Here is a 25,018-nt window from a genome sequence, read left to right as displayed (position 1 = left end):
TGCCATCAACCGTAAAATTAGCCCCTGATTTAGAGCTTCTTATTGGTGCTAAACTGAAGGATTATTATTTTATTTTTAAATGATCTTGAGTTCAAGAATGAAATTAGCTGAATTTATTGTGAACAGATTTGTTGGGACAGAGTTTGAGATTTCTGAAACGCCTTTTCCAGCGTGAAAACTCAATTTTGGATTTTTTTTTTTTTTGTATTTGGACCAACTCTACGACGTGCATTAAAAACAGTCAGTAAATGGATCCATGAAACCTGGATTAGATAACACTATGCTGGTCTTTTAGGACACTTTATTGATTTGCATAACTGGGATTCTTAGTTTAAAAAAATAATAATAATAATACCCTACATCAACTCGTACAGTGGATGTCAAGTTACGCTCCTAGTGGCCAGACTTTTTATTACATTACTATTACATTACATTGCCCTTTCCCCGTGTTTGAACTCTTCATTACATGATCATTAAGTAAGGACAATTTTAAGAGTTATGGATCTTAGTAAGGCACATTTATTTGTATTGCACATTTCAGTAACAAGGCAATTTAAAGTGCTTTACATGACCAAAACATAAAACCTGTAATGGAGTTCCAAAACATTTTGTGCTGTGCTCAAAGGAGCTTTAATGGTTTTTACTGATTCCAAGTTGGCATTGGTTGTGGGATTACTGTGGTGTAAAGTTCGGGTACTCGAGCAGACCGGGTCCAGGTCATTACACATTTATTAATAAGCTGACTTTTCCACTCATTTATTTTCTAAAACAAACGTTATCTTCTAAGACTCCTGAGGTTACACACTTTCATCCGCCATTATTACGTTTTTTTCTACCCACATGACCTTTCATCAGACTTGCATTTCTAATTGCACCAATACCAGAGAGACGTATCAATGAGGATTAAGTGATTATTAAGGCTCTGAAATCCAAAAAGGCTTTTAATCTGCGTACTGTACTGTCTGTGTCGTCCTCTGGTGACTCTTTATAACCATCCGAATGCAGAATGTGTCTGTATCCTCTTGGCAGGGACAGTCGTGTGTTCAGATGTTACACCTGGCCGTCGCATGTTGTGCAGTAAGCACCAAAATGTTAAAAATAAAATAAAACCTGTTTGTTTTAGTAACACTGCTACTGCAGTTATGTGTTTTCCAGCCACATGAAATTATTTGATATAAAATCAAGTAATTGTTGAGTTAGCATAAAAATGCTGTATATATCAAATATGACTTAAAGGAAATTAGATTTTGCAATTTAACAACTTGACATCGGGTCTCTCTCTCTCTTTAAGAAACCAGGCCTTTGATCAAAGTTTCACCACTAAACGTCAAACATAAGAATATTAAACATTACATAAACTAGGCATGTTGTTTGGATGTTAGGTCGTTGCATTACAGAAATTGTCTAAATATTAATATTGACCTTGTAAAATTACTAATCCTGTTTACCAGCAGGCTTTTTCAATGGGAAAATATTTATTTATTCTTTACTCAGGTAGCGGCCTTAAGCTTGTCATGAATTAGCTGGCCAGTTACCAAAGTATTCCTCCTGCGCCTGCTCTGATATTCATTTCTTTTTGTGGTATTTAACCCAAAGCACCAAAAACTACATTCGACATAGACGGATAAATCATCTTAAACTCTCTTTTACTGAACAAACTCTGCCTTGTGCCTGTCAGGGGATTGTTGAGAACTTCTATTGTAACCAGCACAGTTCAGATTCACGTCCAAGTAGGAGCTTTGTTGTTTAGAAGGTATCCCTGTGAGCTGTGTAATCAAAGCCTCCGTCTGCGCTGATTTAAAGCCACCCAGCTCCATCAATCGGCTCCCCAGCACTCAGGTTTCGCTTCTGGAACCTCAGCGTTTCTATTCCGGGACGTTTTGATGCCACTGATGTTTCGCTGGCTTGGAAAACGATGCCCGCGTTGTTTTTGTACGTAAACACAAAAGTTATTTTCATATTTACACCTGGTCTGCTTCTTGCCAATGTTTGCTAATCCCAGCTATGGATCTCTGCAGAAACGATGCATTGTTTTTATGTCTAAATCAGTTGAAAATGACTTTGATCACTAATACACACACACACACACACGCACACACCCAAACACACACACACACACACCTGTATTTTAACATTCCCTGTTACAGGCCTGCTGTTAGGCATCTAGAGACCACAGGAACACTTCTCACATTTTCTCAGCAGGGTAGGCGCTTTGTTCCAAATGTAATTTTCCACCCAATTAGCGGCATTATTACGTTATTAGTTTTTAACCCCCCTCCGTGTGGAGTTGTTGTGGGAGTTGTGATGAATGCTGAGCTTTTTTTTTTAACTTGAAAAACACCTGTTCAAAAAACTTAATGTGTCCCTCCGCTTGACAGCCAAGTAAACTTTACTTTTATACCAGTGAATGGATACTTGCTTCCAGATTTTACGTCTCTGCCTTAACTGAAAGATGCAATAAAGTATCCCAGTTTATTTTTACCATTCGGTTATTAATCATTATATTTTTAAAGTACTGCTTGTTTGTTCTTACTGACATATTGAGCCATAAATGTGGAGATCCAGCAATCAATCGGCAAGATATCAGAATCTATTAACTTCCGCTTGGTTGGTTTTAGTCAAATCATGACAACAATTTTGAATCATAAATGCTGGAAATCTAAGAAGTCATGTGAATGCATTAACCAACAGCTTTTAAAGTAATCGAGTTTAAAACTAATCACAAGAAAATTTGTTTTTTTATTATTATTTTCTAGAATAAATGAGATGAAATTAGTTCAAATTAGCAGGTCAGACCAGGAAAAGCCCCGTCTGCCATAAAGGGTGTAATAAAGCAACTGGGAGGAGTCAGCATTTCAAAATAAACAATGCATTTTCATATTTCATCTCCACAATAAAAACCGTCATTAGTGCAGCACGACTTGATCAAATGGACTGAAACATAATGCATTCTTGAAGAATATGTTCTGATGGAGGAAAAGAAAAAAACTTTCAGACCTGACGCGTTAGACGTCAAAGAAAACCCGATCAGCTCGTCTCCGACTTTAAGCGAATGCTCAAACGCGATTGCTTTTATCACACAATTGCTCTGTTTGCTCTGCTTATGGCCCCGTTTTTGGCAAAAGTACCAGTGGAAAATGTCCAGGTTGACCAGTAAATGATTCACTGCGATGATGCTATTAGTCACAAATGGGTTTTTTATGGAACGACATCAAAACGTTTGCTCTGAAAACATATTAATCCTTACGTCATTAAAGCATGGCAAAAAAAAAAAAGAGTTTGAGGGATAGTTTTCATGTTCTGTTTTGTGTTTGTTTTTGTGGATAGAAGAGTTGGATCCTGTGATCCTCTCCCCACTCGTTGGTAAATTGTTGATTATACCAACTAACCTTCACCAAGTTGCCAGCTGACTAACACTGGCTGCTGTGCTCAAAGTCTCGGCATGTCTTCATAAAGTTGCATCTTTGTGTCGAGTGATTGATCTGAGTTTCTGCTCCACCTGACGACGCCTCCCGCCCCCGGCTCTCATTTCGTTCACGTTTAGCGGTACGTAACCGCAGAGAGAGTCGAACTCCGGAGCAGATGGCACAGTGACGACGCCTCCGCCGATGAAACGGAACAAAGGGGAAACAATTTCTCGGTTGCATGCGCACAATCACGCACGTGCATAAATATGCGACACGGACCCGCACGCATTTCAGGTAACGCAGCTGAAGGGAGCGGAAGGAAAAAGGGAAGGTGTGCAGCTGTGCAGCAGCACACCTTCCTGCTGCACAGCTGCGTGTGTGATTAGAAAGTGTAAATGAGCTTTATGGTGCAGCTCACACCCTGACAACTGTAGTGTGAAAGTCAGAATTGTAACTTTTTTGTCAGCCATTTTCTACTGATTACACTGTTTTCTAAACAATTTAACAAAATTAAATCTATGAGGCTGTCCTCATGCATAATGCAATGCTTTTTGCGTTTTTTTTGCCTTCCTAGGTAAAATTCATTCAAAGGATTGAAAACGCATCTTTTGTCACAGTAGCATAATTTCACCGTGTCGTGGAAAGATTAACTCAGGGCCCTGATCCAGCCTTTATCTTTTGAGCATTAGCATTAGCATTTCATTGCTAATATTTGGTTAGTAGGCATTATCCTGTCGCTGCTTGAAGACTTATGGAGATCACCTCAAACCTTAGTCTCACCTTGTCATTTATGCTACGCTGAGCCAGGAGGTCACAAGTTTACTAAAACTTAATCAGCTTCAAAAAAGAAAATAGATTTAAAATCTGCTGCTGTAACGTTTACTGGTATGTTTGCCAATAATTGTAGTGGATGATTTTAAGATAAAAGTGTTAAAAGTGGATTTTTTTGTGAAACTCTTGTGAGATTGTTCTGCTGCTATAAGAATAAATCATTTTAGGGGCTCTTGGTAAATCTTTATGAGGGGATGCTGTGCTTTCTTTCTTGGCCTTGTTTAATTTAGCCTCTAATTTAAAAAGAGGAACCAATTAAACCCTGCCAGCACATTGAACCCCAATTAACCGAGTCTTGATTGTAAGAAATGTTTTTATCCATTCACATTAAATACCTCGTTTAGATTTAATGTTATAAGAAATGTTTTTATCCATTCACATTAAATACCTCGTTTAGATTTTTTTATGAAATCAGAAAACTGTGTTGCATCGCAGTACGTAATTGTTACGTTTGTCTGCGGCACAAACGTTCGTCTTCGCAACAGTCTGGAAACTCGTAGATGGGATCCTTAGCAAACATATAGAGAGAACCGAAATCCCCTCTTTCATCCTCCTTGTATTGATTTTTCTAAACGACCTGCCGTCTGTTGTACTTAAACCCCCTCCTTTTGGTTTTTCTCTTTATATTATTTTTTAAGTGACCACCATACTTTCAGATTCTACACAAGATGGCTGTCTTGTCCTGTTTTGCTATTCATCCTGCTCTGCAGCAACATCTTAAATTATCTTTTATTTTCCATCCCTGGTTTCTTTCACAGGCTTAAGAGACTTCAGCCTTTCAGATTTCCAACAGAGACAAAAGACTTGAGTCTAATTAGCTGTGTAAAATACGTTATACAGGCCATACGAAGCAATGAATGCAAAAACCATCTGGTGCATCAGATGAACGCAACGTCACAAAACAAGAACTTAAACCTTCTGCATGTTTGCTGCATCCAGAGCAGAAAAAAGAACGTAGGGGCCATTTCCCCTCCCTCTGGATAAAGTGAAAATGGTGGAAAGCAGCTGTGAAGTGTAAAGCAGTTCTAGTGATCATCTTTTGTGCTTTTTCAAATCGTGGCAAACCAAAGCAGGTGTTTGTGTAGAAGAATATAACCTTAATGCCTTAAAACGAACACAGATGAGTATTTGACTTCATTCAGAATTGGCTTTATTCACAAGTTTGTGAACACAAGCACAGAATTTGACATTGGCTCCACTTTCAATGAGAGCGTTTGATGTAAAATTCTTTAAGAGAAATAGAAAGTTTAAAAAAGAAAATGCAATATTGTTTACAAACCAGGTTGGACTCGTACACAGCAGATTTTAATGCAAGTTATTTGTCACCAAGGCCAAACCTTGTGCTTTATGCTGTGCATGCTCCTGTTTCAACACCATGCAGCATGTTATCTAATTAGTTTGATGATCATAGTGGTTTGTGCTGTTTCTCATCCCTGCTTGTTGCTTCAGTTTTACTAGTTTTCTTGAGTTTGTCTGCAAAAGCTGAGCTGACATGAGCACACATGAATGGATTTGCCCAACATGAAATGATTGAACTGGTTTAAGCTCAGATAAACTATGGAGTCCCACGTTAGAAATGTTTTTTTTATTATTTTTTGGCTAATAAAAGCCAAGTGGAACACAACATCTAAATTACTGGGTTTTGAACGTCTCGAGGTTTGATGATGTAACATTACCGCAATGTTTTCGTCATGTAGGTGATGAGCTTTGCAACACTCCGATTTTTTAAAATATAAAACACGATGAGGTCCACACGTCGTCGCGGATGCGATTACCCGGGCTGTGTGTGTGTGTGTGTGAGAGAGAGAGGCGAGTTGTCTACGTGCGCACACAGCTGCACTTTGACCTTCAGTGAAAGCATAATTGAGACAGACAGTTGGCCTCGGCGAGGCGCCTGCGACCTCTGCACCTGGTTGGCGCTGGATGTTAGCAAATGAAACCATTGTTTTGTCACAACATCAACCTGCCATGGCAGGTGTTCAAAAGCGAAAGATACAAAGCGTCTGGGTGCATATTGTGACAAATTGCCTGTCCCGCAATAAGCAAAATAACAAAAATGTATTGGACTTTCTTATTTAAGATGTTAGGAGTTTTCACTACCTGGAATTTTGTGTGATTATTAGAATGTGTTCACAATTAGTCGAAACTGGGACGTCTTTATGATCTGTAAAGAATGTTCTGTCCATTATGGTTCAACTTTTTTGCACAGATGGATTTTTTTTCCTTTTTAATTATTTTAATAATTTTGCCGTCAAAACAACATTTTTGGCAAGGGTGCACTTTATCTCAGCAGTGTTGTTGTTGTGTAGCCTAAAGTGGAGAATAGAGCTGTTGAGTTTGGCCGCATAGTTTGAGGCAGAGGGAACTTCAAGTATTAAGTTTTAAATGTCGAATATCTTTGGGAAAAAAACTCACAAGACTCAACAATGGAATGAAAAGTCAATATAAGCATGTTGTTTGGCCTAATTGTGCTTTTCCCCCCAAAGAGCTGTTTTTTTAATCTAAGTAAACTTTTCTGTTTGATTTTGCAGTGGTACATGGTAATTTTTTATTTTTTTTTAAACACAATAGCACCTACAACAAATTTAAAAGAAAACCTTAAATACTGCTTAACTTTAATGAGACGTAATGTGGTAAATACTTGCATGAATATATTTTGCTGAAGTTGGATTGTCAAACTTTTACTTGTATTCCTGGTTCCACACTTTACTTTTCAGAGCACAAAATCTGAAGACAAATTGGTACGATTAACTCAAAGCTACGTTCTGAATTTGCATTCCAGCATTGCTGGTTTCTTATCAACCAGCCTTCATAATGATTTCTGCTAAAGTGACAATCTGGAACCTATTGTTTGTTTTTCTGCTTTCTGTACTGGAGCTGATGTCACGCTTTCTACCGAGATGTTGAAATGATATGTTTTCATTTTGTGCAGTTAGTTCCACTGCATTTTCTGTATCCTCAATTATGTCCATTCTAATTCAAAACCTTGTGGAGCTTTAATTCTTCCCTGCTTGTTTTCCTCCATGCAGTTAGTTGTGTGTTGTAGGTACAAAAACGGACAGCGGAAACCTAAATGGGCTGAACGTTGTCATAGAAATCAATAATTTTTGTGTATGCAGGATTTCTTTTGTCAGTTTTCACACACAATTTGTGTATAATATTAAGCGGTGGTATGATTGAAAATCTAAGTTGGTAAAAGTTGGTGTAAAAGCCTCTCTTTGTGTGCTGTCCATGGTGCTGAAGCTTGGCAGAGAAAAGCGATTGTATGTTATAAAGGTAAAATTGTCATTTTTATCAGAGCCGCATTTGAAGTCGAAGCTTTTTTGCCCGTTGCTTACTGTGATAAATAATTGCTGGTTTTTGTGGATTAAACAAAATGTAACGGGGAACGGTTTGACCTGTTTTCGATTCTTGAGCGAATTAACGTTTCATTCGGCTGATTGTTTTATTTTACATAAAGAATAATAACCGTCTCAGCTTGAAATGCTTTCTCATTTTTTTTAGATTCCTTATATTTGTAGTCAGACTTGAGAAAAGGAAGCCCATTATAACTCATTTCAATAGTTTTCAATTTACCAAAACTGTTCCTCTGTATTGGAAAGCCCATTACACGAAACCTATAAGCCACCCTGGATCAATAAGTGTCTAATCTATTAGCAGAGGCCGTGAAGGGACTTAACTTCCTTTCACGATGGACATTTAATGTCGAGGAAGAAAATCCTGCACCTCTTGAGCTTCAATTCACTTTTATTGATTTTTTTTTTTTTTGTCTTTTTTTCATGACTGTAATGAGCTGAATCAGCACTATTGACAGGGGGAGATGTTGGAACGAGCAGCGTGCCACACACACACGCACACACACACACACACACACACACACACACACACACACACACACACAAAACACACTTCATCAGACTTCATCAACATAAAACATTTGGACTTAAAGTTATAAAGACGTGGCGTACAGCGCTACCAGCGCTCCAAAAGAGTCTTAATCTGTTGACTAATGTGGATGTGGGAATTCAAATGGCAGCAGACGATCAATGTTTCATCCCAGTGGAGTTCAAACCTGTTCTCTCTTATTGGAGAGTTTAACACAGAGGGGGACGGTGAGCAAAAACTCTGACGGACCCAAATGACATGAATCTACTTCGCAAAGTATTTGTCACTAAGCAGTATTGGACAAGTAAAGCCTGGTGGCCCGCCAGGCTTATAATACATTCTGGAAAACTCTGAATATTAATTTGTTGAACTGTTATTTGAGCCTCTCTGCTGTTTTTTCTCTCCACCCTTTTTTTTTTTTTTTTTTTGGTTTTGTGATTCAACACCATATTCTCGCATCCCACAAGAACTTGAAAACTCTGCCGTTGCCTCTTTTTTTTCCGTTTTCTTTTTGTGTATTCTGTTGAGCAACTGCATTTCTGACTATAAAAGCAGAGCCAATCACATCTGTGAGCTACCGATAAGACTTTGATCTTTTAGATGCCGAAGAGGCTGCCGAGATACGAATCTGGAAACGTTGGCGCCTACGCAGTGTGACGCGTCTTACTTATTTGAGCACATGGTGGCGAGGCATGAGCCTTTGCACACAGCTGTGGCCACCTGAAGCTGAAGGGTCTCACCTGTCAAACGTTCTTGCCGGACACAGACCCCTCAGCTGCCAGCCGTACGCGCTTCCCTGAGGACGTCTGCACTTCAGTTCTCTGCTCAGCCCAAATCACCCAGAGGGCAGGGATTACTGCAAATCTATTGAGTTGCTAAATGTCTCTTATCTTCCTCAGCCTTGTTCTGGTTTAGTCGTTCAGATCAGCAACAGATACAGGAAAGCCATTGGAGTCTTGGTCTTGCACTGTTTAACTAGCTTTCTAGAATACGTCATGTTGGTCCAAACAAGTAGCATTTTATCATTTGAGTTTGTGTTTTTGTTTTTTTTTTTAATTGTTGCATAGGATTTTGTTGACATTTACGTTAATTATGAGTTGTTCTTTATTATTATTGAAGGCAGCAAGGAAAGGATTCATGCTTTGCTTCTGTCCTAGGAAGCTGCCTGCTCTCCGCCATGTCCCTGGAGAGGCGACGGCAGATTAATGGGATAAAAATACCAGCTGTTTGTGTAGGTGTTTAAATGCTTGCCTGCGATTGGCTGACGCTTTCCTGAAACCCATTCGTTTCCAGTGCTTCTTCTGGGGTCAAATGTGGGCATGCCAACATCGACAGACTTCAGTCAGACTGTCTCAATCTTCAACCTTCTGCGCTGAAGCCACCTGTCAGCTCACGTCCTTTTTGCTTTTGTCACATCTCTGCGTGTTAATTTTCTCAGACACAATCTGAGTGTAAACAAATATTTCTAGCAGGACAAAGTTTTCTGGGATTTTTTTTTTTTTGGATAGTTTTTGTATAATAAAAAAAAACCTTTTTTCATTGCTTTGCTGAAATTTTGAAATGTAATAATAAAAAAGAGAAACACAAGAGAGTTACTGAGAGGTGATGTTATATTTAGAATCCAAAACTCGGCATCAGTGCTTAGCTCAATGAGTTGGTGATGATAAAGTTCCGTGCTTAAATTTGAGGTCATTGTAATGCTTTATATTTATTAATTATCCAGTAAAGAAGAGGAAGTTGGGAGCAATGGTATTTTAGAGACGTAACAAACCGGCACCATGTAGAGTGATTAAGAAATGACGAGGTTAAGCTTGTGACAGAAACTGTAATTTGAAACTGTAAAATTATTTCTGTATTCAGATTAGTCTGGCAGTCCAGCATAAGGAAACGTGTGTAAATTGTGAATAGATGCGCATGCATGTAAAATATTCTTAGTGTGTGACCGTAATGTGTGTATAGGTCAAAATTTTTCCCGTTTCTGTGCACAAGTTTACAGTTAAGTGTCTCCGGCTAAGAGCTCTTCTCAGAAGTCTTGATTTGCAGCACATGATAGTAGAGAGACTGAATGAGATTGATGAAATGGGTGGAAAAAAAGCTAAATATACTTGCACATAAATGTTTCCCAGATGCATACAGAGACTTGGGTTTGAGTGCTTCTCAGTCTTTCTCTTGTTAGCTGAACCGTTTGTGTGTCCATATGACTAAGATGTGACCGGTCAGCTATGCCCTCTCAGCAGGAGACGTGCTTTTCACCTCGTCTGACATGCTGTCGGAGCATAAAACTTTCAGCAACATTTGTCATAGTCGGAGGAAAAATTCCTGTCTGCCAAAACTATGTGATGGAAGACTTGACCGTTACTGGAACACAGCAGCAGGATGATACTACTACTACTAATAATAATAATAAACTCTCATTCTTATTTAAAAACCTTTAATCAGCAGAAGACTCATCTTCTTTTCATTAAGACGCTGGTTTTGTGTCCAGTAAGAACAGCATCGAATCTTGAGTTTATTAAAGGATTTGAGGATTTTCCATCCTGAAAACGAGGTGAACGTAACTCATCTGGAAGAACCGCTCTCCCTCTGAAACACACCTACATGACCAATCATACTCAGCATGATTCATCCATATTTGGTTGAAAAAAGATTACAGGGAAGGGTCAAACAGAACAACGTGCAATATGTTGCCAGACTCATGTTGAGCACATGTTTGTAGATGCAAGGAGTCTCCAGGAAGTCATATTTATAGAGTATCACATTGTGGAGTTTGATGTCCTGATAAACGAGGGCTGTGTTTGTACTCCAAACCAAACAGAGAGCCGGTGCAATCCACACACACACACACACACACACTGCACACCTGACGATGAACTTCCAGTCAGTCCAGGTCTAACTTTATACCCGAGGAATAATAAAACAGCTTGTCCTCTTTCATGCCATTATCATGCGCCTCTTTGTGTCTCTTCATCTCTCTAAATATCTTGTCCTGCCCAAGGGCATCCGCAGGCTGGGCCATTCAGAACGGGCGGCGGAGCCATTATATCGTCTCTGAGACCGTTTCGCCCTGGCCTCATGTTGTCACGGCAACATTCCGATTCATCTCCCCGCCCACCTCCCCGTTCTCAACAGTAGGCTGGCTATAACTGACTAAATATATGTGTTTTAATTAAATGGTAAGCTCCGAAACCCAGTTGGATTCACCTTTGTTCGACTGATGAAAAGGGCAGAGAAAACGTGGGACGACACGGGAGAACAGAAAGAAACAAAGGCTAGAAGTAATATTAGGAAAGTCCAGATTAATACCACTGATTTAAAAGCACCGATTGGCCACAGCGGTAATCTACCGTATGATTCTGCTGCAGACTAGCAAATAAATCCCGGAGGACCTTTTGAGCTGTTGGGTTTTGTCTCTGTGGATTGACTGTGTTGCCCAGAGAAATGATCGCAGTCCTCTGAGAGGAGATCTTGGGAGTCTGAAGGGGAGGTGGACACTTCTGTCTCATTTTGTTAATTTATCTGTTCATAGCAAATAGATACATGGGGATCTGGTGAGATGGGGCCTGTGGAGTGAAAAGTCTGGGGTTGATTTCTTCAGATTGAATTCTGAAGGCTATGCGCACAAGCGTGGGAAAGTTGGGACTTACTTTCATTTCCAGGTGCAAATGGCTTTGGGTCGAACCACGGCAGCTGACTGAGAGGGAAGTGGAGGAAGAGAATAAGTTTTTGTTGCCATGTCAGACTAATATGAAAGCCAAACTGCAAAACTGAAACAGAGCTGATGAAGAGGAGACATGAACAGGCCGTCTCTCAGTTTGTGCCAGGAAAAAGCCATCTGAAAATTGGACGGGGGACATTAAAGAGATTTTTGGAGTTGGTGTGTAGGTGTCACCAGAGAGATGCGTGGAGTGGCTCTGCCAACTGGGATAGTGTGCCGCTTCAAAATGAACCCTGACAACAACAGGAAAAGGAGAACAGGAAGGAGGGAGTCAGACCTAGGTTAAGAAGTTACTGCAGAACTCTCTTCTTTTCTTAAATCATCTCTTAGACATTTCAGGATAATAGCAGCGGGCGTGGGGGGCAGAGGGGCAGAGAGGCTTATTGTTTGGTTTCCTGCTCTTTGAATTGCGCCACTGTTTGCTTTTCTTCTGCTGCCCTCTGTGTGGCCAGACTTCGCTCTGGCAGACGTTTCAAAGCGCCGCTTTCCGGGACCAAATGAATGTTTTGTCGTTGCATGCATGCTCGGTATGACGGATTGCTGCAAAGTCAACGACGCGATGCGAGTGATTATGGACTGTCGCTATATGCTTGTTCAGAAGTCGTGATTGCTGCAGGACCACGCCTTGATGCAATCTGCTGGGTTTGCATGGATAGAAGACCGAGATCAAATGGAGTGCATGCATGATTGGGTTGAATGGATCTTTTTTGTAAAGTGCTTTGATATTATGTGTTCTGAATTAGGGTTATGTAAATAAACTGAATTGAACTGATGCATTTTTAAACCCCAAGCTTCCACCTACTGAATGACTTGTAATTTTTAAATGATTCTAATATTTCTTACAGAACTACGACACACTAAAAATGTGAACAACTTTTGATAGTTTACTGGGGTTATTCATATTTGGAGCATATGAATATCAGAAAAGAGTTGATGTTAAATGGCCTTCTCATTTATCTTTGAAACAAATCCATTGTTTCTTTGGGATTGTCTCTTAAATGTGTATCCTGTGCTCCCTTCAGCATTCCTGTTTTAAGTCTTGCTTCGTCTCGCTCTCTTTCAGCCTGAATGACCCACAAACATGTCTGAACACGCTGTAAAAAACACTTTCACTTTTTTTTAATTAAACACCCAACTTAGATTGAGAACTGCTAACATCGAGTGTCCCTCCCACAGTCCTGACCTCCACACTGAAGAGTGTTGAAAGCCCACTCTGACAGCACTCGGCATTGAAAAAGTTTATTTTTCCAATTGTTAGACCTGTCAAACTCAGGTCAAGGGCTAGCCGAGCTGAAAGTCTAATCCTGTTGCCAGCCAATAGCTCCTTACATTATCTATACCTCTGTTTCTAGAGGAGTTTCATTAAACAAATGTATTTCTTGGATGTAACCCAAGGATGGACACTTTATGGAGCACTTGAACACATTTATCTGAAAACATGTTTCCATGTTTTACTCATTTTTTCCTGCTAATCCTTCTAGTCGAACAAAATATGAAAAACTTGCCTAGTACTAAGAAACATGGTTGATGTGATGAAATTGTCTGCATTGCTCCATTTCTAGCAGTAATGAAAGCAGCAAATTAGTTGAAGATGTGAAAAGTAAATTCTAAATTCTGCTGTAAAGAAATATGCCTGAGGATTCTCATAATTTTTTTTCCCCCAGTTGCAGAATGTCATTTCCCTACTTGTCATAAGCAACATAAAAGCAATCTGTTACACTTTCGACGCTTGTTTTACCAGCTGGCTGCATTTACGTTTTAAAGGTTCTTTACCTGGGTTTTCTTGAGTACATTGCTTTTACTGCTGACTTGCAAAGCATTTGAGCATGTAATCAAAGAAAACAGAAGGGGGAATGGGGGAAGTTGGCAAACGGGGGCGCATGCATCAAAAAGAAGTGATGAGGCTAAATGAGGGTAAAAATGAGCCAAATAAAGATTATGGGGTGAAACGGACTCTTGCCGTTTAAACGCGCGAGAGATCAAATGGAGTAAATCTTGATAGCAAGAACGGGTAGGGATGTAATCTCCCTTTTTAACTTAAATGAACAGAAAGACGTAGACTGCAATTTTTTTTTGGAGGAAATGTAGTGGAAATTGTCCGTTCATTGTTCCTGCCATGGGGTTAGGCACTGGCTCGGGCTGAAAATGCACAGGGGAAGAAAGGGTCCTGCGCGGCTGTTTACTGAAAAAGTGTAAAAACTAATTATGCAGTTTAGCAACTGTTGATACCACGAGGCATATGTGCCAGGATCAGCATGACACTGGTGTCTCCGGTGTAAAAAAACCGGAGCAAGTGGGCACGCTTGGAAACGGCACCTCGTAGTTTTATGAGATAAAACTCTTCCTTTGTCTAGTCGGTGGAAGGCAGGTGGTGCAGATTTTAGTTTTTATATCACAAAACTCTGGAGGTAAAACTAGATGACCAGTTTGAGATGTTACATAATGGTAGTTCAGAAGAACAAAAAAAGTTCAGTAAACTTTTGGGAAATACAGTAAAAGCTCGACTGAACGTCGACTGTGTTTCAAAGAATCTGTAACCCTTGTATAATATGCATGTTAGCATATTGCAGTTTTATGCTAGTCTAATTTGTAGCAGCTCCTAAAGTCAAGAAATGCTAAGGACATTTCATTCTTTCTCCAATAAAATAATATTGGTGCATATTATTGTATGTAGTTTAGAATTGGTGATAAAAAATAAAGTCCAGACTCTGTGATAAAGTTTTAAGTAGCTCTTTAGTTTAGTGCCGATAGGAACTTTAGCAGCTAATAGTTAGCCAGTTGCTGTATTCCCACGGTGCTTACAAATTATTGGTACATTTTCTGGTATTGTAGGTTTTACACTATTTTTACACAGACATAACATTATGACCACTGGAGGGTGAAGTGGAAAATATCAATCTTACAATAACACTTGTTGGAGGGTGGGATGTATTTGGCAACAAGTAAATATTTTCCTGATGTGGTAGAAACGGGGTGAAAACGGGCAAGTGTTGGGATCCAAATGAGTGGGACAAAGGTCAATTTATGATGCCGAGACAAGTGGACAAACAATCCCCCAAACTCCAGCTCATATGGGGCATTCCCAGTCTGCTGTGGTCCGTATCTCTCAAGTGATCCAAATCACCGATTAGCATCAAGGTTATGAGCATTGAAGGCTCGTTGATGCATGTGTATCTGTTTTGATATATAGAAGAAGTGCCAAATTGCTCAGTGCATTGCAATTTGTTCCCTATTGGGGGTCGTAGCTACAGACCAGTAAGGATGCCCATTCTGAACTTTCCCATTGCTGAAGAAGCATGTAGGGATGGAAGAAGTTAGTCTGGTTGCAAACCCCATCCCATCTCAGTGCTCCCCATCTGTGAAAAGGAATAGATTCATCATACTTTGAATGGTAGAACAACAACTTTCTCCTTATTGGGCCACGTTTCTCCTGTGCGATTCCCCTGTGCGGGTCTCCTGAGTGCTCCTTGTGTATCTTGTTGTTTCTAAAGTGGAGGAAGTGGCTGTTTGTGAGAAGCAAAATGCTAAACATAACTCAAATGGAGGCGGTCAATGTAGGCGGAGGAATAAGCTTCTGAATGACATCTAGACAGAAAATAATTATGTGGACATATCTGCTTTGGATACAAGTGAATGAGAAGATCCAGATTTAGAAGGCAGCTGTGGCAAAGCAGAACAAATGCGCTTCTTCTGGTTTATGTAACGGGAAGAAAATAGCTTGTTTGACGTATCTGAGGCGTCTAAATGCCGATTAAACCGCTTGCATAAAAGTTTATCGAGCTAAATTGACTTTTTTCTTTGTAGTTCCGTTGCCAACCTGCACAGTCTACTTGACAAACCCATGTTTATACTTGGCAGGGGAAAGAGTGGTGTTTTCATGTGATTGTTGGTTTTGAGGAGGGAAAAAAAAAACAAGTTTTGCACTTTTAAATATGAACTAAGAAAAGTTCAAATAAAGTGACAGAAGAAGAATCCATCAGCTCTGACGGACCGTTGCGTAACCTTTTCTGGAAACGGCGCTTCGTATCGAGGCACGGCGAGTAGCAACGAGGTGTTTTCTCTGCTTCCATCATGGCTCATGGCTCCATAGGCTAATCAGCCCACTTGACTGTGTCACTCTCTGTGTGCTCTGCTCCCATCATGCATCTGAAATCTCATAAATGGCCTGGAAATATTGGAGGAGCAGTGCAGCTGCTCTGGCAGCATCAGCTGATTAGCATTCATATAGCTTCTTCTCTATAGCTTGTTTCTCTCTGTCACACACACAGGCACACACATCCACACACTCGGTCCCATCTCATTATGCAGAGGTTTGATTGGTACATATTTAATAGGAGTCACGTGTTTGTTTTTCCAGCCATTTTTGTTTTTGCCCTCATGGTTCCACCTCCTCTTCACTAAGCTCTGCTAGCGTTCTCTAATGACCAGAAGTTTGTACATTTTGTCCCTGTATGAACTTGACTAGTGTTTTATGATGAAGTCAGCATTAATAAGTCCATAGAGGAAAAAACCCTCCGTTGAAACTTAAAAACAGCTCGAGGCTGTTTTACTACACTGTCGTATTTGAACACGCCTCTGGAGTGGAGCTCTATTTAAGGTAAAGTCCTCAATTGCTTATCTTAAGAGTTTGCAGGCTTGTGTATATACATATGTTTTGTTTTGGGGTTTTTTACCCTTAAATGCAGTGATGTTCATTACAGGAACAGACTTCCACGTCTCCAAGAATACATCCCATTTCTTTTTTTTTAAATATATATTCTTTTTATTCCTCTCTAAATTCGAGCACCACGCACTCATTTGTGTTTTTTCAATCAAATTTACAAGCTCCCCAAAGACATTTCCTGTGTAAAGGCTGTCTGTGTGTCTGCGAGGGAGTCCCATGGATTTTCCAAACTCCTTATTTGGTTAACAAGCTACACTGCAGATAGGAATGATGGGGGAGAGCCAGGCACAATGTGGAGAAAGTCTGTGAGAAGACGAGTGGAGGGTACAGGCAGAGGGGGGGAAACTCCCTATGATGATAGGAAATGGCTTAATCTGATCCAAACACACACCAACAGATAAACTGTTAGGCACAGCTACGTACACACACGCTTTCACCGGTGACAAGCCAATAGAGAGTGGCTGCTGTTTGTGCTTTTGTCCGCTGATTTGTGTATCGCTGTCGCATAAAAATGACTTTCACGGTAAACATTGTTGTTCAGAGGCCTGCTCTGTTTCAAACTGATGAAGTGTCTCTGAGCAGGGAAAACAAGTCGCCGTTGCTCCTCGCCAAACTTTTAGCCCGGGCCGAGAAGATTTGAAAAGTTTCTCTTGTGGAACTGGAGCGGATTACGGAACGTTTTTCTGTAATGGATTCATCCAGAGACGTACCTCTTAAAGGGGCATTATTCCACTTATATCCTGCCCAATTTTATTAGTTTGTTGCTGAATGTATTTTGGAGAGGAACAATCAGTATTCACTCCAAATAAGGTTAAATGACCTGTGTGAACACACATCAAGCTGGTCTGATTGGATTAATGGACATATTATTCATAAGCTGACCCTCTGATCATGAACCAATAAAACGTGGGACTTGTTTATTTATTTTTTTAAGTAATAGTGGTAAATATCAGTATGAGTTGTTTCTTGCTGCAAATTCCTGCCTTGTAGAAATCAAAACGCTGCTGACTTCTTGTCTTTCGCATTTTGAAGAATGGGAGAAGAGAGAAAATATCCTCTGTTGGCCCATATTTATATCCATTACCAATTCATTTGATCAATATCTTAACATCCTTTTGAAACCTTTTTTTAGATATTTAAGTGTATGATTATATTTAAATGTAAAAAAAGTTATATATTTAAATAAACTAAGGATTTCCTCACATATTTTCCACCAGCAGGGCTAATAAATGTGAGCTATATTTTCACCACAGCAAAATACAGGCTTACAATAAAATGAAGCAAGATGCTGTGCATTTAAATACTGAAATATAAACAAATTAGCGGTTGGAATATGTCAAAGTATTCATTTGGTTGGTCCTAAGCGGTTTGCCATTTCACTGGATTGAATTATTGCAAACGTCAGATCATCGAACTGCACCGATTCCCCAAACGAAATAAATGACGAAAGATGTCATTGGAAGCAAGTATCCTGACACTGAAAAGAATAAACATTTTTTTCTTAAGCTATTAGTCATAACCAAAGCCACAGGGCTCACTGAAATATAGCCTTTAATCTCCGTGGACCACAGGGATCCAGCAGCAGCTGCTCCCGCTGCAGAAACTCTTGGCATTTCTGGTTTCCTCCAGCCGTATTGAAGTCAGTATTATTTGTAGGCCTGTTAGCGAGCAGAATGGATCTTATTAGCGGACGTCTGGCTGAGTGCTGCTCATCTATTGCTGTGGTTTCCAGCTCTGGTTAGCATCATTATCGTCTTAGCTGTATAAAAGCCGGCGTGTAATAAAACCACACACGTACACTTGTTGCTCTCTCGTGTAAAACTGTGCAAAGCCTACAGCTTAACCGTCACTTTAATTTTTTTAATTTTTTTTATTATTATTATTTTATTTTTAAATCATAATGTGGCTTTCGTTTTATTGAATGTTTGTTCAGAGGCTCTTCGGTGAGCTTTCCATAGGAACAGGCGCCCGTGGGGACGCTTCGTTCCTGCAGCCACGGTGACATAACATGTACATGTTCCCCGTGTTTTGTTTAGTCTGACTGAATTCAACCCACCAGCAATCTGCTCCGCACAAACAAACACGTTCGAGCTTCAAAGGCCAGTTGTTTACACAAATGGACAGATAACGCCCACATTTGTAAGCAGTGTGGACGGCAGCTATTTATGCAAATGCATACATAAAAGAATATGCCTGCACGTTGGCTGTAGTTATATAAATGTCATTGCTGCGAGGGATCTGGAGCGACGGGGTTTTAATCAGTTGGGTTTTTGTCCGAAAATGATCTCGTATTCCATCTGAGCACACACACACACACACACACACACGCACACACACGGACACACTTGTTTTCTTAACATAAAAATAAAACGGTGATTCCCAAAGTCCAATTTTCCGATCCAAATACGTCAAGGCCGGTCGCCTAAAGGAGGGGAGTTACCCGCGCTGCTGCCTGCTGTGCTTCATGACTTCCTGTCTGTCCATCTGTGTTTAATGCCAGAGACAGTTTCCTATTAGAATTAAATATGGACCACAGCAGAAGGGAAGCTCTTTGGAGCACTATCTGTTCTGCAGAGTGATTCAGATTATACTTTGATTAAATTTAAAAATGAAACACTTAAGTCTCATTACTTTTAGTGGGTTGTAGTCCACATAAGATCGGGACTTAAATATAATCTGAAACTGTAAAAGCTGCATCTTTACCACTTCTAAAAATGATTTAATCTTTCTCTTTTTGATTGAAAGCACATGAGAAGCATTGTCCTGTAAAACCACACATCTGTAGAGCTGCTGGAAAAGGAGGGGCTCAGGGAGTGCAAAGAAAACAAAATAAGTTGTAACTGTGACTCGGTTCCCAAATCTCTTACTAAGGAGCTGGTCAGATTTATTTATTTTTCAAAAACAAAACTATAAACTCATAGAGCAGGCTGGAAAACAATGAAAAGATGATTTATATTTGCACTGTGAAGAAAAAGGAGACATGTGGTTCCTGGAGGACTCTGCGTTCTTTCCATACTAGTTGAGCAGAGTTGGAGAAGGGGACCAGTGGCGCCGCTGCCCACAGGAGACTTTGGGTCCAGATTCGCTTTAGCATCTGTTCTGATTGAAAATGTACGCAGCAATTGGAACATGTTAAAGTCAATTGAGCCTTGCAGACTGATTGCGATTCTCTATGACCAAGATAGACCTGAGTTCGATTTTGTTCTGGCATATGCAGCAATTCGACAGGAATGTCATGAGAGAAACAGGAAGTGAGATACGGAGGCAAAGTGAAACGCATCTGCTGTGGGGGAAAACATGGTTGCTTACAGTGCAGGCATTTTCTGGTTAGCATGCTCTCGACGCTCAGTTTGTCATTTCTAAAGGAAACTGAATATTTTTCTGTGGTAAACGGAAAATGATACACAAACATTGTTCTGTTTCAGAAAATTGTCACGTTTGCGTACCTCCAGCTGGAAAGAGAATTCTGAAACGATAGCATCCGTGTCAGCAGAAACTAGTGTTGTATTTTAAATATGTCACAAAACATATACTCTGTCTTGCAACAGAAACAGATGGCACTTGGTATCCATTTTGCAACAACAGCAATCGGAGAATCCTTTAGTTCCTTATAAGGCGAGCTTGGAAAAGTACGTGGACACAAAAGTCGATGGAGCGAATCAAGAGGTGGAGAAAAACAACAGATGCAGGGATATTGTATTTTTGTCCAATCTCATCTCCTGCTGACAGAGTTGGCATTTGTAGTTTTACCCGGCTGCGTGTGTGTGTGTGTGTGTGTGTGGAGCGCAATCTTCTGGCTGCGGGTCTTAAAAAATCTAATATTTGTCTGGATGGTTTTCTGGGCGCTTTCTCCGTTGTAAGCGTTGGAGAAGTGCTTTCCAAACACTGACCAAAATCTTCACGTATGAAGGATCAGGCAGAAGAAGTGGAGGGAGAGCAAATGGGAGGAGATGCATCCGATGAGAGAAGCACTGGAGTGGAGATCTGTCACAGCTGCTCAGATTGTTTGTTTTTTTTTTGTTTTTTTTGTTTTTTTTTTCTTCCTGCTTTTTAGCAAAGTCAGATGGAGGGCATCTCTGCGGAAAGACGGATATACACACATCGCGATCCCTAGAGTAACTTGTGTGAGGCTGTGTGCATATTTGGATTCCTGCAGCCAAAATTCCTTTAGTGGAGGCGTGAAGGCAAGCTAGTGTTAAAAATGTGCGAACGCCGCCATGCAAGTGTGATACCACCTCCGTCTGAGAGCGCCGCTGTGTTTGTATCCTTGTGGGGACAAATCTGACTCTGAGGTTGCAGGTGTGGTTGATGCTTTTGACAACTAAGGATGCTCTCCTGTGTGAGCTCACTCAGGCAGCAAATATTTAGAGGGGGAAAAAAACGTTCAAAACTTGTGTATTTTACATTCGGTTGGTCCTTTAGCTCACATTTTTCCACATTTAATTAATTTATTTTGAACATAACGCACAAAAGTAATCCCGTCACACCCCGTTGCCCTAACCCTTTATGCAGCGTCGGCTTATTAAAGCACGTTTGGACAGTTTTTTACACATTTTCATGTTGCTACCTCAAACTTTATTACTATGTTTTTGGGGGTGTTTTGTGGCAGACAACTCAAAGTAGTGCAGTTCTTTACAAAAGAAAAGTTGAAAAGTGTGGTGTTTGTGTGTGTGGTTTTTTTTTTTTTAGTAGCCCATTAGTAGGTGTGTATAGTTTTCTGGGGCATTTTATGGAAATCTGGGCATCAACTCAGGTGTTTCACCCTGTCTCCTCAGTGAGTGGTTCAGGATTTATTTTTGGAAACAAAACACAGGCTCTGAAACATTAGATTAATCACACAAAACATTTACTACGTCGCCAGTTTGATTGAAATGGGTTTTCTTCAGGAGGCAAACCCAACTCAAAGCTGTTTTCTCATGTTGATCCTCCGAGTCCCTCTCTGGTCGGCGTTATCAAGATGTTATCTTTGGTCTTCTCCCTGTTCAGATCCGTCCTGCTAAAATAAAGGCAAAAATCACTTCTATGAAGACATTTTGTTGCTTCTGTCATGATGTACTTGTCAGTTTTATTTGTTTGAATTCAAGATCGTGATCTTACAAATACATGTAAGAGGTAAAAGCCGCACCGGTGGTTATGTTTTACTCCTGACGGAGGCAACTGTGAGGTTTCTCAGTCATGACATCCTGAGCATTTCCATTTAATCAGCAGTGAGTAAAGTTCTCAAAGGCTCCACCTTGTGGCAGAGGAGAAGTTGACTCCATCACTTCTTCAGTGCCGGCCTGGCGGTCATGGGATTCTCTGCAGCAGAAGGGTAAATCTGCTCTCCATCTGCTGCTCAGAGACAAAGCTAGGCGCATTTATCCCTCTAATGCAATAAGCTAAACTCTGTTGCCTCTCTTTGTATTTGCCTGTGGCGTTAGAATATCTTTTTTTTTTTTTACAGCGTTAGAGTGACGCAGTTGATTTGACATGTGATGCATAAAATTGGATGAATGAACACCACTGTGTTCGGTCAGAAAAACAAGTGGAGTCGAGCTATTTTTGAATAAACGTTCATAATCGATGATGTAGGCATCGTTGTCTCGTCGTTGGAGTCGGCTGTGTTTGCATGTGTCCCTTTCTGCTTGAAGGGGTCGCGTGTGTCCGAGCCGCTTGGCGCTCATGCAACGTTTTTTTTTTTTTTTTTCATGGAGTGTTCAACACGGGCTCCAGATCTGTGATCAGAGATGACGCTCACACGGGGTGTGTGTGTTCCCATTTCCTGCCCTACGGGCCAGATTATGAGTTTTCTCTCTGCTGCCTTTTTGTCATTGCCTGTAGTGGATTTGGATCAAACCAAACCGAGGGTTTTGTTCCGGACTGAAAACTCAAGATAAACAGCCATGTCTGCAGGCACTCGTTTCACACACGGAGCACGAAATATACAGTCGAAGATGACGGAGGCCAACTGCAACAACGAAGGCGCTCAGTTCCACACACCTCACTGAGAGGAGTTGAACAGATACAATAAAAACAACGGCTTCAGAGAAATTATATCCTTGATTTCTCACATTCACACATTACTGTTGCATTTCACAGTCAGGTTTGTTGTTGTGTTTTTTTTTTTTTAAATATCCCATCGAATAGGTGAGGGAGAACAGCAGGACAAAGTCACGACTGTGTATCACAAGTTTTGATATAATCATGTCTGTGCGATGGGCGACTGAAAGTGGAAATCTGAGCTTACATTCCCAACAGAGTGCAGAGGAACGCTGGTTTCAAGAGGTGCTCCTATCTGTTTGATTGGTATGTGATCAGTTTATATTGACCAAATATAATTTCAATATTTCTGTATCGGTGTAGCATAAAGTGCTTTGAGCGGTCAGCTTGACTGGAAAGGCGCAATGTAAATTCAGTTTGTTTACATTTTATCCAGATGCTTCATCAATTGTTTAAATTATGGCTGCACTTTTAAAACACATTACATAGATTTACAATAGTTCCAGTAGGAACCTTTGTATTCATGGGGAGTTTTGGTATGCCTTAAATCTGACGCACAACCGTAACAGACGACGAACGTGCTTCTCTTGACCTGCTGGGGGTTCGGTTTAGCCTCAAACAATCTGATGAGATGCTGGAAAGGACTACTGTGTGTGCAAGTTGACCTGTGACCAAAGCCTGAATTATCATCTCAAACCAAAACATTTTGCTGCAGTTACAGACAAACTGAGATCAGACAAGATTTCAGGGAAAGATTTAATGATTCCCATCAAGGATTTTGTTTGTTTTGCTCTTGAGTGATGGAGACTTTGCAAGATCCGTCTACCTGATCCCAGCCTCTTGTGTTTACCGAAGGACTCGTTCTATTCATGGATCGTTCTAATAGTTTGGTTCGGCATCAGAAGTAAACTGGGACAGTGCGTACTACTCTGATAATTGATGAACAGGTCCAGCATGTCTGGACCTGCAGCTGACTCTCGGCAGCCAGACTTGCCTTGCGCCAACATCATTACTTTGGACTGAATGTATGTGGGTCAGAGGAGGATTACAAATGTGGATCATATCTGAACTAAATATGCACCGCTATCCGTCTTGGTAGGTGAGAGAGGTGTTGATTTCATGAAAACACGAGAAACTAAAAACGTTGATGATGGCGTATTTGGTGTTAGGAACTCTGCAGCTGAGTAGTTGTAATGTCGCGTCTGATTGATGTCAACTTGTCATGTAAGTCTGCAAATCCCAAACTTCAATAAAAAATAAAAAAAAAACATGTTTGTATACTTCATGCACCACTTCCACTGGTCTTTAGCGTTTATGTATTTGATGCTAACAAATGGGCTCGGTATCTACTTTGAGTTTAAAGTCGAATGGAGACTGATTAGGATGTTTGCTGAGCACAGAGTGGCTTTCACAAGATCCATCTGGTTTGTACTGATTTGAGCTAATTTAAATGCATCAAAGATGAAAGAGGCAATAAATAATCCGTCTGTTTCCTGATGGGAGCCTGTGGGGAATGTGGCTTTTTTTATTTTTTATTTTTTATTTCCTGCTGCTGCTTCTTCTTCTTCCAGTTTCTGGCTTGTCCTGTCCTCACTGTTCTGCCTTCTTCTTCTTGTTCTTCTTCTTCTCCTCCTCCTTCTCCCCTCTGCCTTCCCTCCCGCCCTTTCAGTAAAACCATCAAGGTGAAAATAATTGATGACGAGGAGTACGAGAAGAACAAAGCCTTCTACATTGAGATCGGAGAGCCTCGCCTGGTGGAGAGCAACGACGCCAAAGGTCAAGAAGAGGGTGAGCCGCCTGACCGATCCCGAAAGCCGACCACGCGAAGCTCCAGAGCGTCCGCCATACCGCAGCGGCTGCATGCTGTTAACACGGAAACTCCACAGGAGGAGACGTAGCTTTGACTGTTCTGACTCTCGGTTTTATTCTCCTCCTGATGCGTCCGGGGGGAGCATGCAGCCGACTGCGGGGTCACCTCATCTCACCACATCTACCACCTAGTTTTTTTGGGGGTTTTTTGCAATCGTTTTATATGTGTTTTAACTTGCATACCTTGTCATGCCATTTTTATTGTTTGTTGGTTTTTTCTTTGAGTTGTTTTTTTTTTTTTTGTCTTTCATGCATGCATTTACCACCTTCCTTCTGTATGTGTTTGTGTGTACGTGTGTTGTCCCATACAGGAAGACCATAACCGTTAGAATCTTAGACCGGGAGGAGTACAGTAAGGAATCCTCCTTCTTCATTGTGCTCGAAACCCCCGAGTGGAGACGCAACAGGAAGGAGCAGACAGGTGTGACGGCCAATCAGCATCGATCATACACTTTGACTCTCACTTAAACTTCCCTCGTTTCCAAAACTTGGAACAGCGGGGCAATTCCCAGATTGTAGTGCATGGTTTGTGGTTATGTTATGTCTTTCCTATGCAGCATGTCATTGTCTCAGTTGACATTTTGCTTTGAGTTGAGCTTTAGTTTGATTACAATTGAATTAAACAAAAAACAGTGTTATTGTCAGTAGGTAAGTAAGCCTACTTCACCA

At 40.6% G+C, this 25,018-nt stretch overlaps 1 protein-coding gene and 1 long non-coding RNA gene across 2 annotated transcripts in view; one reads left to right on the top strand and one right to left on the bottom strand.

The window, feature by feature from the left end:
• Positions 1-25,018, top strand: part of slc8a1b (solute carrier family 8 member 1b) — a 162,081-nt gene that overhangs the window by 79,950 nt on the left and 57,113 nt on the right. The window contains exon 5 of the mRNA XM_007551113.2: positions 24,150-24,268. Coding sequence (XP_007551175.1) covers positions 24,150-24,268 — 119 coding nt within the window. The remainder of the gene's footprint in view (positions 1-24,149; positions 24,269-25,018) is intronic.
• Positions 21,334-24,137, bottom strand: LOC107836117 (uncharacterized). The gene is made up of 2 exons (XR_001661968.1): positions 21,627-24,137; positions 21,334-21,497 (listed from the first exon to the last, which is right to left on the bottom strand). It is a non-coding gene; the product is annotated as an uncharacterized LOC107836117 (long non-coding RNA).

The sequence above is a fragment of the Poecilia formosa genome, unplaced genomic scaffold (genome assembly GCF_000485575.1).
Source record: "Poecilia formosa unplaced genomic scaffold, Poecilia_formosa-5.1.2 Scaffold40, whole genome shotgun sequence".
Taxonomy (NCBI): domain Eukaryota; kingdom Metazoa; phylum Chordata; class Actinopteri; order Cyprinodontiformes; family Poeciliidae; genus Poecilia; species Poecilia formosa.
The sequence above is the reverse complement of the archived record's forward strand: the minus strand, read 5'-3'. Positions and strand labels throughout refer to the sequence as shown.